General features: G+C 47.5%; 2 protein-coding genes across 3 annotated transcripts; one reads left to right on the forward strand and one right to left on the reverse strand.

Moving 5' to 3' along the window:
- The first annotated feature begins 942 nt into the window (after nucleotides 1–942).
- LOC136359328 (epoxide hydrolase 1-like) lies at nucleotides 943–10,223 on the forward strand. 2 transcript variants are annotated; one of them, XM_066315876.1, is made up of 10 exons: nucleotides 943–1,039; nucleotides 2,351–2,374; nucleotides 3,252–3,465; nucleotides 4,244–4,424; nucleotides 5,185–5,415; nucleotides 5,786–5,915; nucleotides 6,235–6,449; nucleotides 8,323–8,431; nucleotides 8,772–8,897; nucleotides 9,848–10,223. In XM_066315876.1, the coding sequence occupies exons 1-10, from the start codon at nucleotides 1,011–1,013 to the stop codon at nucleotides 10,047–10,049; spliced, it is 1,461 nt and encodes a 486-aa protein (XP_066171973.1). In that variant the 5' UTR covers nucleotides 943–1,010; the 3' UTR covers nucleotides 10,050–10,223. The 2 variants fall into 2 exon arrangements, with proteins under 2 accessions (XP_066171973.1, XP_066171974.1); XM_066315877.1 differs by lacking the exon at nucleotides 2,351–2,374.
- On the reverse strand, nucleotides 10,142–13,643 carry MAD2L1BP (MAD2L1 binding protein). Its single transcript, XM_066315881.1, has 2 exons — nucleotides 13,316–13,643; nucleotides 10,142–12,723 (listed from the first exon to the last, which is right to left on the reverse strand). The coding sequence occupies exons 1-2, from the start codon at nucleotides 13,499–13,501 to the stop codon at nucleotides 12,193–12,195; spliced, it is 717 nt and encodes a 238-aa protein (XP_066171978.1). The 5' UTR covers nucleotides 13,502–13,643; the 3' UTR covers nucleotides 10,142–12,192.
- Between the last annotated feature and the right edge of the window lie 823 nt (nucleotides 13,644–14,466).

Below are 14,466 nucleotides of genomic sequence, written 5' to 3' on the forward strand. Positions count from 1 at the left end.
CCACGAGGAAAATAAAATCTAGGTACCTGAACTAAAACATAGCATTGATTTCTGTAGAAAATTAAAAACTTAACTTTTCCTTTATGTTTTGGCTGCTGCAAATCATGGGTGCACCTGGAATACAGCCAAGTGATATACAGGTTGCGAGAGACACCTGGAGGTGAGCTCATCCCAACACCTGTTCAGAACAGGTTCAGGTATGTCAGATCGCTCAGTGCTTTGTTTCCGTCAAATTTGGAATGCCCCCAAGGATGGAAATCCCGCATCCCCTCTGGATCCCGTCCCAGCCTCTGAATACCTCGATGGAGGAGTAATTTCTCCTCATATCTAACCTTAACTTCTCTTGTTACAATTTGTGTCCTCGCATTTTGTCCTTCACCTGCTGCTCCTCCAGGATGACTCTGGGTCCATTTTCCCTCAGCTTTTCACTGTTTAACGGTAGACAGCACTAAGATCCCACCCTTTACTCTCTCCTCTCCAGGATGAGGACGCTTCTGCGCCTTCCCCGTACACCACATGGCCCGGCCCGGCAGCAGCTCGGTGGCCCTGCACCCCCAAGGCTGGGCGCACTCCGGTCTGCCGTCTACCAGCAAGGCCAGAAGTGGCTGTGGCGGCCCAGGTGCGGTCTCATGAGCGCCGAAGAGAGCGAAGAATCCCTCCCCTCAGGCTGCTGGCTGAAGTTCCCGCCACAGGGCTCCGTACGGGCCGTATGACCCAGCCGGCCTTTGCTGTCAGGACGCGGTGCTGTCACAGCCGCAGACCCTCCGCAGGGCCGCTTTCGGCGTGTCCATTCGGCGGTGGCGCACAGGGCCGCTCCTGCTGCAGGCAGGGCTTGGCCTCCGCCGCGCTCCATCTGCAGCGGCGGGCTCCGGCAATAGGCGGCACTGACGGACGGTGTCGTTTGCCTCGGCCCCGAGAAAACGTCACCGCGGAAGGGAAAGCCGCCAGAGGAGGGAGAAACTGGGGTTGTGCCCTCACTCGGAGCAGCGGCCAGGCAAGGACGAGCAGACATGTGGCAGGAGATCCTTCCAAACGCATGGTGAGATCTCCTCGGCACGGGGAGGAGGGACTCCAGACTGGGCTCCCCGGGGCTGGGGGTGGGAGAAAGCCCCCGGAGGGTCGGCAGGTCGTGGGAGAGTGGGAGCAGGCAGCTGAGCTCTCCTGAGCGTGGGTGCGGAGGAGGTGCTGAGCGGCTGAGCCTGGTTTTGTGCCGCTCGGAGAGTCGCTCCTGGGACAGGCTTGCTTTGCTAGCAGCGCGGGGTTTGTGCTACTGCCTCGATACCTGCTTCCACACCTCCGCTCCAGGATGTAAGTGCACGGGGATATTCCCGCCTGTTGCATAAGCTGTTTGTTCTTAGGAACCCTGTTCTTCCATGTCTGGAAGTGATTTAAGGGAAAAAAAAAAAAAAATCACACGTAGTGACACTGTCTCAGCAGGTGTTGTTAGCAAATTGCCTTGGAGGCTACTGGGGTATCCAGTACAGGTTCTGCAGGTTCTGCACTTCGGACAGCAGAGGGAAACAATTCCAAATGATTATAAACACCCAGTGGACTTGGTTTTTCATGGATTAGCAAGTCTTTTTCTCTTTTGGCATTTGTTTTGGTTTGTTTTCTCAAAGTACTATAATTATTATACCGAAGAACTCCCTAATGTTGCTACGTTCCTCAAGGCAGAGTAACAAGACTTGCTTCTATTGTTACTCGATTTTAGATTGTGCTTTTGTACCAGAATCTACTAGGCTTAAAGGGAACTGAGGAGAATACTTTCTTTTTCTAGCAGGCAGGGGAGGCTGCTAAAGCTTGATATCCAGTCAGGGGTAGCTAGAAGTGTCAAAGGTACAGCAGCCCAATAAATTCTGAACAGGGAAGGGTCCCACAAGCCTCTGCTGGTGCCAGCCCTGCAGCACGATCAGCACCACATGGCTGGCAGCAGATTAACCCTGGAGCTCAGAATTGCCCTGTTGAGGCTGTGCACCTATTGCAACACAGAAATCAAAGTAAAAGATTTTCTTGGCTGAAGTTACACAGCTGCTCACAGGACAAAACACTGCAAGAATACCTATGGAGTTGTTTTACTGCCTTTTATCTAAATTGTGCTGAAGGAGGGAATATTATGGCAACAAATTATCTAGCTAAACCACAGCCCAGAAACACTGTCCCTTTGTGTAGAGGCAGTGCTTTGTGAGCCTCTCTCTGCCCATCCTATCCAAAGAGTAGGAAAAATAATGGCAGATGTTGCCAGGTGGCTAAACAGCTTGTGATCACATCCCTGGGCAATGAGTGGTGCTGGCAGGGCACTTTCTTTGCACCTCATACTGTAAGGATCTTACTGTTTTTTTCTCTTTTGTAGGGAGAGCATCTTGTCCCGGATCAGGTGAGTGGAAGAGCTGTTCTGTGCTGTGGTCTCCTGTTTTGGTTAGTGCCCTGATTGGGGCACAGCATCATCCCTTCCATACTCTGGATGGAAACAGCAACAAAATCTTCACTCACAGCCCCCTTGCAGCCCCCTCCAGGAGCCCCAGACACCTCTGCTAATCCCTGAGAGAAGCTGGAGAGCTTGAAACACAAGGCAGAGGGATGGGGAGGTACCCTACATTTAGGACTGTCATGCCTGTCAACTCCAGCTCTGGTAACATAGTTCCCACACCTCAAGTCTGGGACCTTGCTGTCTAGAACAGAAACAGGGGCACCAGCAGACAGTCCTTACTTGACAGCTACAGGGGAGAGCCAGGATTGCCCCAAGAGATGACTGAATCTGTAGGGGGGCTGTGTGTGGAGCACTGGTAAGAGGAGCATGTCCAGCACATCCAGCTCTCTTCGGCAGCTGAAGACTTTTGTCTCTCCTGCTGCTCCTCAGCCCACTCTGCCCATGGAGTTTTTATTCCTGGATGAGTCCAGCTGCTACTGTCTCATTCACTGCAGTACCTGCCTCAAAGTAGATTGGCCCATATCCTATTAAACTTTCTCCGCCTGGGCATCCTGGTTCACAAGGAAAGGGACAAGGAAGACTTGTGATCAGCAGGTTCTGATCAGCAAGGACTTGCGACCCCCTAAGAAGCCTTAATAGATAGAACTCTGCCCCAAATCTTACCTGTGATCTTCAAAAATAACAGAAATGCCCAGTCCCTGCTGACTGCCCGGGAGTTGTAGGCATTTGTCCCTGCTCAGTCCCAATGGATGTGCAAACAACCTCAGCCTAAGTCCCTTTGACCCTGCTGTTGTTGAACACAGGCAATTTTGTGCCTCCCCAGGTCTTTTGAATATTCTCAGAAGAATGCAGTCCTGGTCCCTGCAGCCGCCCTGGGGGTTGGAGGGATGCTGCTTTACTGGCTCAGATCTGGACGCAGGATCGAGACTATTGACATGGGCGATGGGTGGTGGGGCTCAGGTGAAAGGCACCTCAGAGGGAAAGAAGATGCAAGCATCCGTCCCTTCAAGATTGAAACATCTGACAAAGAAATCGAGGTACCGCTGGCTGGGGGCGGTAAGGAGGGGCAGAAAGCTGCAAGGGGGAGGCAGTCCCTCACCCACCTCACTGCTTCGAGGTGATGCCTTGGGGGTGACAGCAGGGCACTTCCATGTGCCAGGGCAGCTACCCAGCTCCATTAGATGATGCTCTGGCTCACCATTCTTTATGAAAGGGATTTGAGCTCTGGTCCACTGCAATGTCCCCTAAAGACTCTGAGACAACAGCCTCCCTAAGGCTTTTCCTGCAGAAAGGCCACGCTTTGAGCAGGAGGCTTTGACAGTGGATGGTGGAGCAGGGCAGGAGGGCATTGGGACAATGGCATCAATAGGACAGGACTGAGGGGCTTCCACAGAGGAAAGGGCTGTAAGGCTGAAGAGGGATGGCATCTTGATTGAGTCATAGCCCCTCCATCCCTGAATGCCTGTCTCTAATTATCTGACCAGGTAGCAGCCAGCAGCTCCAGGTGAGATTCTCATTCTCCCAGCCAGGAGTGCTGTCAAGCTCCAAGCACCAAAAACCCTGAAGAGAGTTAGCAGCAAGCCAAGAGTAGGACCCAGTACCCCTGGGTGCCCATTTGGAACTTGTAACCCGTGGAAAATTATATTTCCCATATATAAAAATTCAGGCAGTCATGTAGAGTATGGCACTTCTTCAGGAGGGCTTGTGGTGTCCCAGAGAGCAATACAAAAGCCAGAGGAGCCTGTCTGTGGCTGCTCTGGCATAGGGCATATGCCAGCAGCTGGCCAGCCTGGCAAGAAGGGCTCTCTTCCCCAGGATCTGCACCGGCGCCTGGATCAGTTCCGCTTCACACCACACGTGGAAGGAGCTGCCTTCCAGTACGGCTTCAACTCCACCTACCTGCGGAAGGTGGTGGACTACTGGAGGAATCAGTTTGACTGGCGCAAGCAGGTGGAAGTGCTGAACAAATATCCCCACTTCCACACCACCATTGAAGGTGAGGGGGCCTCTGTGGCTTGAACAGGTCTCACTTGGAAATGCACAGCAAGAAGGGGAGATGTAAGAAGTGACAATATTTGACATAAGCTACATAACAGCTTAGTGATATGAGCAAAATAGAACTAGTGGAGCCTCTATTATTAATAACCTTAGAGGGATCAAGACCACGACACAGTATCAATAAGATTAGGTCTGCTTCAAGATGGGCTTCATCTGGCTCTGAACCCATGCTAACTAATGTTGAGGTACTCTTCAGCTATTGCCTTGAAGCCATCTTTGAAAACTGCAAAATTTAGCCAGACTGAGGCTGGAATATCCCTCCCTACCACCCAGTAATTTAGCCAGGTGAGCTTAGCCAGACTTTACATAAGTGATCTCTAGGTTAGACTTCTACCTTGCCTTTTTTTCATATTTCTCTTTTAAGTACTATCATGTTTTTGCATGTATCTTACCCACATTATGCTATTCATTCAAGTGCAGTTCTGTTACATACTCTGAGACCAGTTTCTCAGGAGATGGATGCTAATCTTCAGTGACCCCAAAATCTGTGACTGGGGTCAATATCTCTGCCTGTATGTAAAAGATGAGACGACAAATGCTGTGCCAGGCATCCCCTTTCAGCCAGGCATCTTCTTGCAGTAGGCTGATTGTGGAACTACTGCTCCAGGTGGTAATTACAGTTTTGCTGCCCTCCTTCTGCGGAGCAGAAACTGTGATGGTTCCAGAACTTTAATTTTTCTTTCTTGGATGTGTGGCAGGGATTGATATCCATTTTATCCATGTGAAGCCATCCTATGTTCCTCATGGTCAAGCTGTTCAACCTCTGCTGCTGGTCCATGGCTGGCCCGGCTCCTTCTATGAGTTCTACAAGATCATCCCTCTGCTCACGGAGCCAGCCAAGCATGGCCTGAATGAGGGTGATGTGGTGTTTGAGGTCATCTGCCCCTCCATCCCAGGATATGGCTTCTCAGAGGCCCCTCACCAGAAAGGTAAGCAATGAAAAAGCTCTGTTGGAATTGCAGTTTTTGGAGGAAAACCTCAACCATCCCTAGCAGCTCTGGGCACTGCAGTTTGTGAGTGCAGATGCCTGGCTCTTCACTAAGGCCCATGTGGCTGAGGCTCTGGGGCTGGCTGTGGAGATTTGCAACACCGTGGTAATTGGAAGTCAGGTCAGATTTCGCTTTCCACTGAATTTCTTTCATCTTGTGTTCACTTTCTTCCCAAGGAGTGAGGCAGAGCAGCATTGCACACTGCCCCTTCCCACAGCTCCACACACATGTTCCTCGGTCAGGTCACAGTCTTCGGCCAGGGGAGGAACACTAGGACAAACAGATCTCCTGTGTTTCTCTCTACCTACAGAGTTCGACTCCATAGCAACTGCTCGCATATTTCATAAGCTGATGAACAGATTGGGCTTCAAGAAATACTACATACAGGGAGGAGACTGGGGATCTCGTATTACCACAAACATGGCCCAGATGCTGCCACAGTAAGTAGCAAAGGAAATCAGTACAGAAAACCTACCTCCAGTTCCTACGCTACCATCTGGCTCCATAGTCCTACCTTCTGTTTGCCCTGTTTCTCATCCCCTTCTGCTTTGTTTGCTTCAGGGATACCCCATCCGGCATATTCAATTGCATTCATATGCTTTGTATTGGATTTTTTTTTAATCATGATGAACCTGAAGGGCTTTGTGCATTTGATTCAGTCTAGTGTTTATCTCACAGCTGCAGTTCAAATTGTTTTCTAGAAAACTTGGAGACAGAAAATTGCTTGATTTAACCCTCTATTCTGTATCTTACTTCTAGATCTGTGAAAGGGCTTCATCTGAATCTTGTTTTCATCGCCAGACAAAGTTTGGGAAGGGTGATTAGTACAATGGTTGGGGCTTATGTACCATGGCTTGTAGGCTTCAGTAGGGAAGATGTTCGACGTTTCTACCCTTTCGTGCAGAAGAACATTTATGACGTCCTGCAAGAGTCTGGGTACTTACACATCCAAGCCACCAAACCTGACACTGCAGGTAATGTACCTCCTCTGTATCCCTGTGAACATGATACACTATTTACTCATGGTACATGAAAACAAAGGCCAGCCAAATCTGAGAAGCAATGAGTTCCAGTGGCTTCTGGTGACTGAGTACAAGATCCATTTGGGCGATGAGTTCATGGGGACGAGAACTGTGTAAAATTAAGTTAAAAGAAATCACTCAAAAAAAGATGGAGATTTCAAGTATAACTTTTCAAGGTCTTTTAACTAGCATGCCAGTTGTCTTGGGAATGAACTTTTCCAAAGAGTCTCTCAAAAGTAAAACACAGGGTCCTGAAATTGAAGCTTTAAGAAGTAAATGAGAAAAGCTTTGAGAAAACAAGAAAAATACCACAAGCAAGGAGGTGCAATGTGAAACTTGCAGAAAGGTAGGCAAAGCTCAGACACCTGAAAAGCCAGAATTCTGATGTCCTGGGGCCAGTGGATAAGGACTATGAACAAAGATACAGCAATTTCATAATGCTTAAAGGAGTTCTTTACATCAGTCCCCACTAGAGAGGATTCTGGGGTATTGCTTTATTGAAATAATCCCTCATCAGGAAAGACAGCAGAGCTGTCTCAGGCTGGTGACAGATTTGGAGACCAGAGATCAAACAGCCCCCCATCCCAGCAATTCACCAAAGGAGATGAAGAAGATCAAACTGGAATGTCAACAAATGCCTAGATTATTGCTTGAAGTGACCACAAACACAAAGAAGTAAAAGGAGATAAACAATATACCAGGTGGGAGGGAGTTGTGGTGGTGGTGGCATTTCTGGTTGCTTGGGTGTTTTTAAGGGCCAAAAAGCAAAGCTATCCACAGAAAAAATGAAGATTAGTATGTCTACTTTCTAATCAGGAATCTGACAGAATTGTTTAAACAAGGAGAATTGATTTACAGGAGATAATATCACAGGGAAATCATGCTTCAAGAATCAGAACTCTGGCAGAATCAAACAGCTGTAGATCCACTAATGGAACTTTAATAATTTCCAAAAATATTTCATTGAGACTCCTCCTCCAGCGTTCTTAAGAAATTGAACTGCCTTAAGAAAAGGATTAAAACTAGTTAACATGAGAATCCAAGCTCAGGAATAAATCAGCAAGTTTCAGGGGAGAGAGAGAGACTCACAAAAATCTGTGCTGACACCTATACCCTTTAACAAGATCCTAACTTCTCTATGAATAAAAGTTAATAATTAGATCTAAAATTGATAGCTATCCAAGCTTTGGTTTATAAGTGACTGATTGATTAAACCAGCCAATAAAAACTGCTATCAACAAAGTCCAAATCAGTCACAATGGGTTCAAGTTTGGCTGCTGCCACGTGAGAGAATCCATGAGTTAAGGGTACTGATCTAAAAAATCAGATGGATCAAAGATTAGGGCAGTTTTGCAAACTCTAAACACAATGAAAAGCAAAAACACAGAATCCATTATATTAATGATATTCTGGGTCTGTTGCATTCCTGTTAGCCCTGTTTCGTAGATATATTTTAGAATCAGAAGAATACATCCCATCCTAAGCAGGACAGTGCTCCCAAATATTTTATCTGAAATTTCTTTTCAGTGTTCTCTCTTTGCATCTGAATTTGCTCCTTCTGCCATGCATCACCAAGAAGCCAATGGAACTTCCTTAGCTCTCAGCTTCTTTTATACAGGGATTACCTGAATTTATAGTGCCCTCAGTTACAGCCAGAATTCCTTTGCAGGGAATTTGTTCACAAATAAAGTACTATAAATGACAGATAAATACAGACTCTCTACCAAATTCTTTAGAAACTCTGAACATTTTGTGAAAGTCCAGTTTAACTTGCACTGAAGTACTGCAATGCCAGGTAACTGCAACAGCCCTTCTCCTCAATTAGGTTGTGGACTGAATGACTCCCCGGTGGGGCTTGCTGCATATATCCTGGAGAAATTCTCAACCTGGACAGACAAATCATTTCGGCACAGAGATGATGGAGGCTTAGAAAGGTAAGATGTTATGTTATGATGTTATTCTGTGAGAAGTCTTATTAAAAGAATCACTGGTGAGAACTAATAATATGAGGATACAGGTAAAATACTGGCCTGTCAAAGCCGAAATTTAAGGATGAAAGGCTGACATGACAAGCAGTAGTTTAAACTTACAGCCGACTGCCTGCACACTACTGCTTCCACACCAGGTCATTTTGCTCTGGACACACAGATGCCAATTACTTTGCTGCTTGAAAATAAGTGGAGATTAAGAGGGGCAGCAGTTCTTCAGAAACTGAGCCCAGTACAGAGCACTGAGGAACAGCTTCCAGTTAAATTTCTTCCTCTCTCTCAACAGCAAATACTCTCTTGACGAGCTTTTGACCAATGTGATGATTTATTGGGTGACATCCTCCATTGTGTCCTCAATGCGATACTACAAGGAAAACTTTTCCAAGGACCCTGATCTAAGTGCTTATAACAGGTAATTTTGTGGCAAGTTGCAAGGCAGATTTGCAAATGAGGTTGAAACATTTACCTGTATCAACAGTTAGATTACTTACAACACCAAATTAGTTCTAAGAAAAAAAAAAGTCCAAATTCTTACTTCCTTTTGATAAATATAGTTAAGGGTCACTTTTCTTTTGAACCTATAATGCACACAAGGTAGCTTGCAACCAAGACAATGCAAAAGATTTATCAAAGCACCAAGCACAGTCTTATATTCAAAATACAAGTCTTTATACTTATTCACTAGACAAATATGACTTGTAGCCCAGTTTAGTAAAAACAAAACAGAAGGTCACAGGAACATCTAAGAGAGAAGTGTAAACTGAATTAAGAAGGCTATTGCTTGCTGGAAGATAAACTAAGAACTGCAAGAGTTAAGCACAAACCTGGGGCAGCAGTTTGGAGAGCAGTACATGAAACTCAGCACCACATGACAGCTTGTACATTAAGATGATTCTAAGAGAGGCTGACCACAAAAGGTGAGCAGACTTCTCCAAGTAACTGATCATCTAAACAAATGAGGGAGTCTTTTTTCCTTGTGGACTGAACCAGCCCACCTTTCCTCCTCAGAGAGTCATTTGTTATGCATTTGGTACCAAATTTGAAAGCAAACAGCAACTAGCTTATTTCTCAACGATGCGTGGTATCTTTTCACGTAGCACACCACCACAACTTACAAAAGTTAAACTCAAAGATAGAAAACATTTCAAGATGAACCTGTGTGCAAAGCTCTACACCTCTACAGGTATAATCCTCTTAAACTCAATGATACCTAAATAGAAATTAAGCTCCTCAGCAGAGTGCAGACTGCAAGGTGCACTGCACAAAGTGGAGAAACTTCTCCAGCTGGATGAAGAAGACAGAGGTTTTTACAGACTTCCCCCAGGACTTGTTTCATCAGTGCAATTAACTTATGTCTTCTAGGGTCGGCGTGTATGTTCCCACAGGGATTGCAGCTTTTCCTCAGGAGATTGTACATGTACCACGTGTCTGGGCAAAGGAGGTCTACAAGAACATCATCACTTACACTTACATGCCACGTGGAGGGCATTTTGCTGCCTTTGAGGAACCAAAGCTTCTGGCACAAGACATCATGCAGTTTGTCCAAAAAGTGGAACAGCTGTAAGCCTGCAGTTGAAATACATGCATAGAAATGAAGAAAGTTATTCTACCAGTGGCAGAACCTTTAGATTGGATTTGTTTAATCCCTCAAAAGAATCACATATAGAAACCAGGATTTTATTTTGATAATTACAGTACTAATTTTTAAAATCAAGTTCTACATATTTTCATAAGAAAATCCAAAAAGCATCTTGTGTTCTTTCATTCCCAGCACCACATTATTGCTGCATTCATAGTTCAAGTACAACAGAATATGTAAACAGTTTATTGCAGGAACATTGCACTCATCTGAGGAAGAGAGGGGAAAGGAACTGGTCAAGGCTTCTGTTTAAAAGCTTCTTTAAACACTTGGGCACCTGCATTCTTAAAGACATGTTACAATCAGCTTTGGTGGAAGCATAAAGGGTTTTGATCTCCTGAGCACAAACACTCCTACGTTCAAGTTATATTTCCTTCAAGAGAACTGAGATTTCATATTCAAGTGGGCAGCTTTCTTCACTCTAAGTTTTTCCCCTAGGATGAGCTTAAGAAGCAGCTACTGTACAATGTAAACAGGCATTAATGGATAATACTGCAGAGAGAGCACTCTAGTGTTCTCCAAGCTCAAAAATATCAAATTAAGTTCCTACTACTTCTATCATCTCATTCCATTCAAAAAGGTCAAAGTTAAAATATGCATTGAGTGTACATTGTGAAGTGTTTACCCTCTTCACAAAGGATTTTTACCATGCCATTGTGCATTTTTGACTAGTAACAGCAAGTACCCTCACTACCAATACATTCACATTTCTCTTCAAATGGGAGGGAGTTATTTGAAGCTACTGAAAGCTCATTAATTGATTGTTTGCACAGATAATTGCCCAGCTGACTGAAGATTACTCCAGCTGCTATCTAGTTCTAACACACTGGTCTCAGGGCTTCCCTCCCTGTCCTGATCTGCAGTAGACAACAGTCCAGAAGAACAGGCTCAGGTTCTGATTCTAAGTGATTCAATCTGACTAAGAACAGGAATTTGGCAAGTAAAAACACTGCTAAACTTGATCACCCTTGACTCCCCTGACTCCTGTGCATTTCAGAAGCATTTAAATCTACTTTAAATTCAAAGTTCCTTCCTTAGGCTAGAGTAATTGTTCATTATTGGGGTAGTACTCCTGACTTTCTTTGAAGAGGGTTAGCAAAGAAACAGCTTACTTTTATATCTCACCAATTGTCAAGGCTGTTAGGCAAAGATCAGTTAAAAAAATATATAAATTGCTTATTGCTACCCTGCCTCCACTGTACCAGTCTCTCAATCTCCAAGACAGCACTAGCTACAAGATTTTTCAGTTGCTGATAAGTCTTACTTTGGAATGTTAAGGAACAGAAAGTGAGCCATGGGGAAGTATAATTTTATCAAATAAATGGGCAAGCACTTGAGTACTCAAGTGGGGCACATATCAGGGCAGCTGAGGCAGTGTAGGGAACCAAGGCTGCTGCTTGCAGGGTTGCCAGGGGGCCCTGGAAGAACTCCACCCATCTCCACGCAGTTCCTGGGCAGCCCTGGCAGCTCCAGCCCTTTGCAGAGGAACTGCCTTCATCCTGCCGCATTCTTTACTAGTCGGAAATAAACCCCTCTTCCGCAACAATATCACCTCTGTGTCCTGCTCCAGTTCTCCCCTCTAGTTTTCTTGCTACGGGGAGCCTTTTAAGGACTGCTTAAGGTTTTCCTCCCAGAGAGTTATTTTGCAGGAAGTAACTTCACCTAAGATAGCCTTTGGGTAACATGGCAAAGGCAGGGTCAGAAAAGGGCCATAGTAAAACTCAGGAGGAGATGGTATGTATCCAGCATTTACCAGCTGAGCAAGCACACAGCAGGAGAGTTTTACTCCCAACACATTATTTCATCCCATGTCACAGATCAGGTCCCTAAACAATCACTGGGCCGGTGTGCAACTGTGCCATAAAGTGGATTTGCCTTCAACAACAACTCAGGAAATATGGACAATAGATGAGCACAGCAAGCTACAGGAAGGCAGCAGACATCATGAAGAAAAAAAAATTCAAACAGACATGGTTCAAAAATACATGGTTACATTTGCTAAAATTAACACCACAAGGAAAAAAAAAAAAAGTACTCGATATTCCAAGTAAATTTCTAGGGAAACCATTCATTCAGTAAAGCCTTTGAGGGTCACTGGTGCTTGGAACCAGACATAGTCCTCCCAGGCAGGTGCTGTGTGCTGTGGAGGTGAGGCACTAACATGGAGGTCACCATCACAGGACAACTTAACAGTCAGCTTCCTCCCTCGGGTCGGCACTCGGTAGTCGAGCTTGGGCCGGAACCACTCAACACCACAGTGACGGTGTCCCTGGACCAGGACAAGAGTGCTTGTGACTGGGAGAGCCTTAAGTTCACTGAAGACATCAGCAACAAACAGGCGGTGAAAGAGCTGGCGAACACAGGGCGCAGTCTGGAGGCTCTCTTCAGCAGAGCCCTCACAGAACCCTTCCAAGTTCAGCTCATAGAGCTCCTTGGGGTTCATGACATTGCCTCCAAGAAGGAAAAGAACCCGAGGAACCACTGTCAGACTAAACATGACTTCCAGGTGCTGGAACAATCCCTCCAGCTCCACCAGCAGCTGCTGGCACTTTCTGCTTGGCAGGCCCGGAGGGAGTGGCTTCTCAATTCCATCTCTGTCCTGGAAAAAAAAATTAAGATTAGTACATTTAGTTATGAACGTATATTTGTTCTAATATACTCTGCAGAAAGCATGGCCCATCCCAGAGAGTCAAGGAATAAGATGCACATCTCTCCGTATCAGGAAGTGCAAGAGGAAGACAAAAGCACACCACAAAAGCATACCCACCTAATCTGAATCACACTACTGATGAATTCCAATAGGAATTAGAAACCCATCTTTCAAAGATCAGCCATCACTCTGAAATCACTTAATAGTTTTTTTCGTTGTTTTTTGCTTAGAGGTTTTCGTGTAACAAACAATGCGGTCACTCGCTTTGAGCGGAAAGTAGCAAACAATCAATTAAGAGCAATTTGTCGATACCAGCCTGAACTTAACGTTGCCTTTGCCTCGTCTTTAAAAGACGAGGTAACATTTAGGGATGCAGCCACAACGAGCGCTTCACCCTAAAACCGGCGACACGTTGCTGTGCGAGTCACCGAAAGAGAACAGGACCTCGCAAGCAAAACTCAAACGCCACGGCCCCCCCTTATCTCCCGGCCCGAGGATCGCCTCCGAGCACGGGGATGACTCCGCCACCATCGCCCCTCACCTGGGCCGCCCGCCGGCAGAAGTAGGCGAGCTGCTCGTAGGGCAGCGGGAGCTGGTTCCGCTGGTGCAGGACGTGCTTCAGGAGCTCGCAGGCGAAGCGGTAGCCGCTGCCCCGGCACACAGCTCCCGGGAACGCCACAGCCACGGCGGGGCTGCCCAGCACCGACCCATCCCCCTGAGGCCTCATCCAGCCGCCGCCGCGATCTAGGCCCAGCAGCGCCTGAGAACGACGAAGAGAAACGCGCGCCTACAACGGCCGCCGCGGGTTTAAATGCCGCCGCCGCGGAGCCTCACGGGAGTGGCGCACGGGCCGCGCCGCGCGCCCTCCAGCGGCGGCGGCGCCGCAATTGGTGGGCGCGGCAGGAGGCGGGGTCTCTGCGTAGCACCGCCCCCCGCTCCCCGTCCCCGTCTCGTCCCAGGGTCGCCCGGCTAAGGCCGGGTCGGGAGCTGCGGCTGCTGCTTGCAGGTCTAGCTGGGGAGGGCCGCAGGAAGCGGCTCCGCTGTCCTCTGTACCGCTCCTGGCAGCTCTGGTGTCTTGTGAAGGGAGCTCCTGTGGCGCTGCCGCGGGGAGCCGAAGGCGGGGAGCTTGCAGGGAGTGCCGTGTTTGGAAACATTGCTCCCGCCGCCCCATTGGGTGCCGCCTCCAGCACACGGCGAGTGGAGGGCGGGACGGCTCCGAGGCTGTTTTACAGGAACCGCGGCGTCTTGTGCACAGACCGGCGCGGAGGGTGTCAGTTGTACACAAACGATGATCCAGCGTCGCCCTCCCCAGACCATGTGGCGGGGAAAGAGAAGGCGCTGTGGCCGTGAACTAGACACTGGGAATATACTTAGTGAGGGGATGCGGCGCACAGTTAGAGGATCTTTTGGTGTTCCGGCCGCCCCCCGCCTTGGTTCTTAATGTGTTCTTTGGTATCGCTCTGTACCGGGCTGCTGCCTCTGCGTAGTCATGAGGTAGCTTCAGTGCCAAAGATCTTCAAAAGTGCCCCAGTTTCCCGAAGAGAGTCTGACTGATCGCTGGATGTCAATAACCAGGGAACCTGGCGCTGTGAACTGCCAAAGGGGTAACCTACGGGCGTTCGCAGATCCCGGGGAGCGGCGGCATCCCGCGCGTTGTCGGTCGCGGCCGACAGGCGGCGCCCTCTCCCTTGG

The sequence above is a fragment of the Sylvia atricapilla genome, chromosome 3 (genome assembly GCF_009819655.1).
Source record: "Sylvia atricapilla isolate bSylAtr1 chromosome 3, bSylAtr1.pri, whole genome shotgun sequence".
Taxonomy (NCBI): Eukaryota; Metazoa; Chordata; class Aves; order Passeriformes; family Sylviidae; genus Sylvia; species Sylvia atricapilla.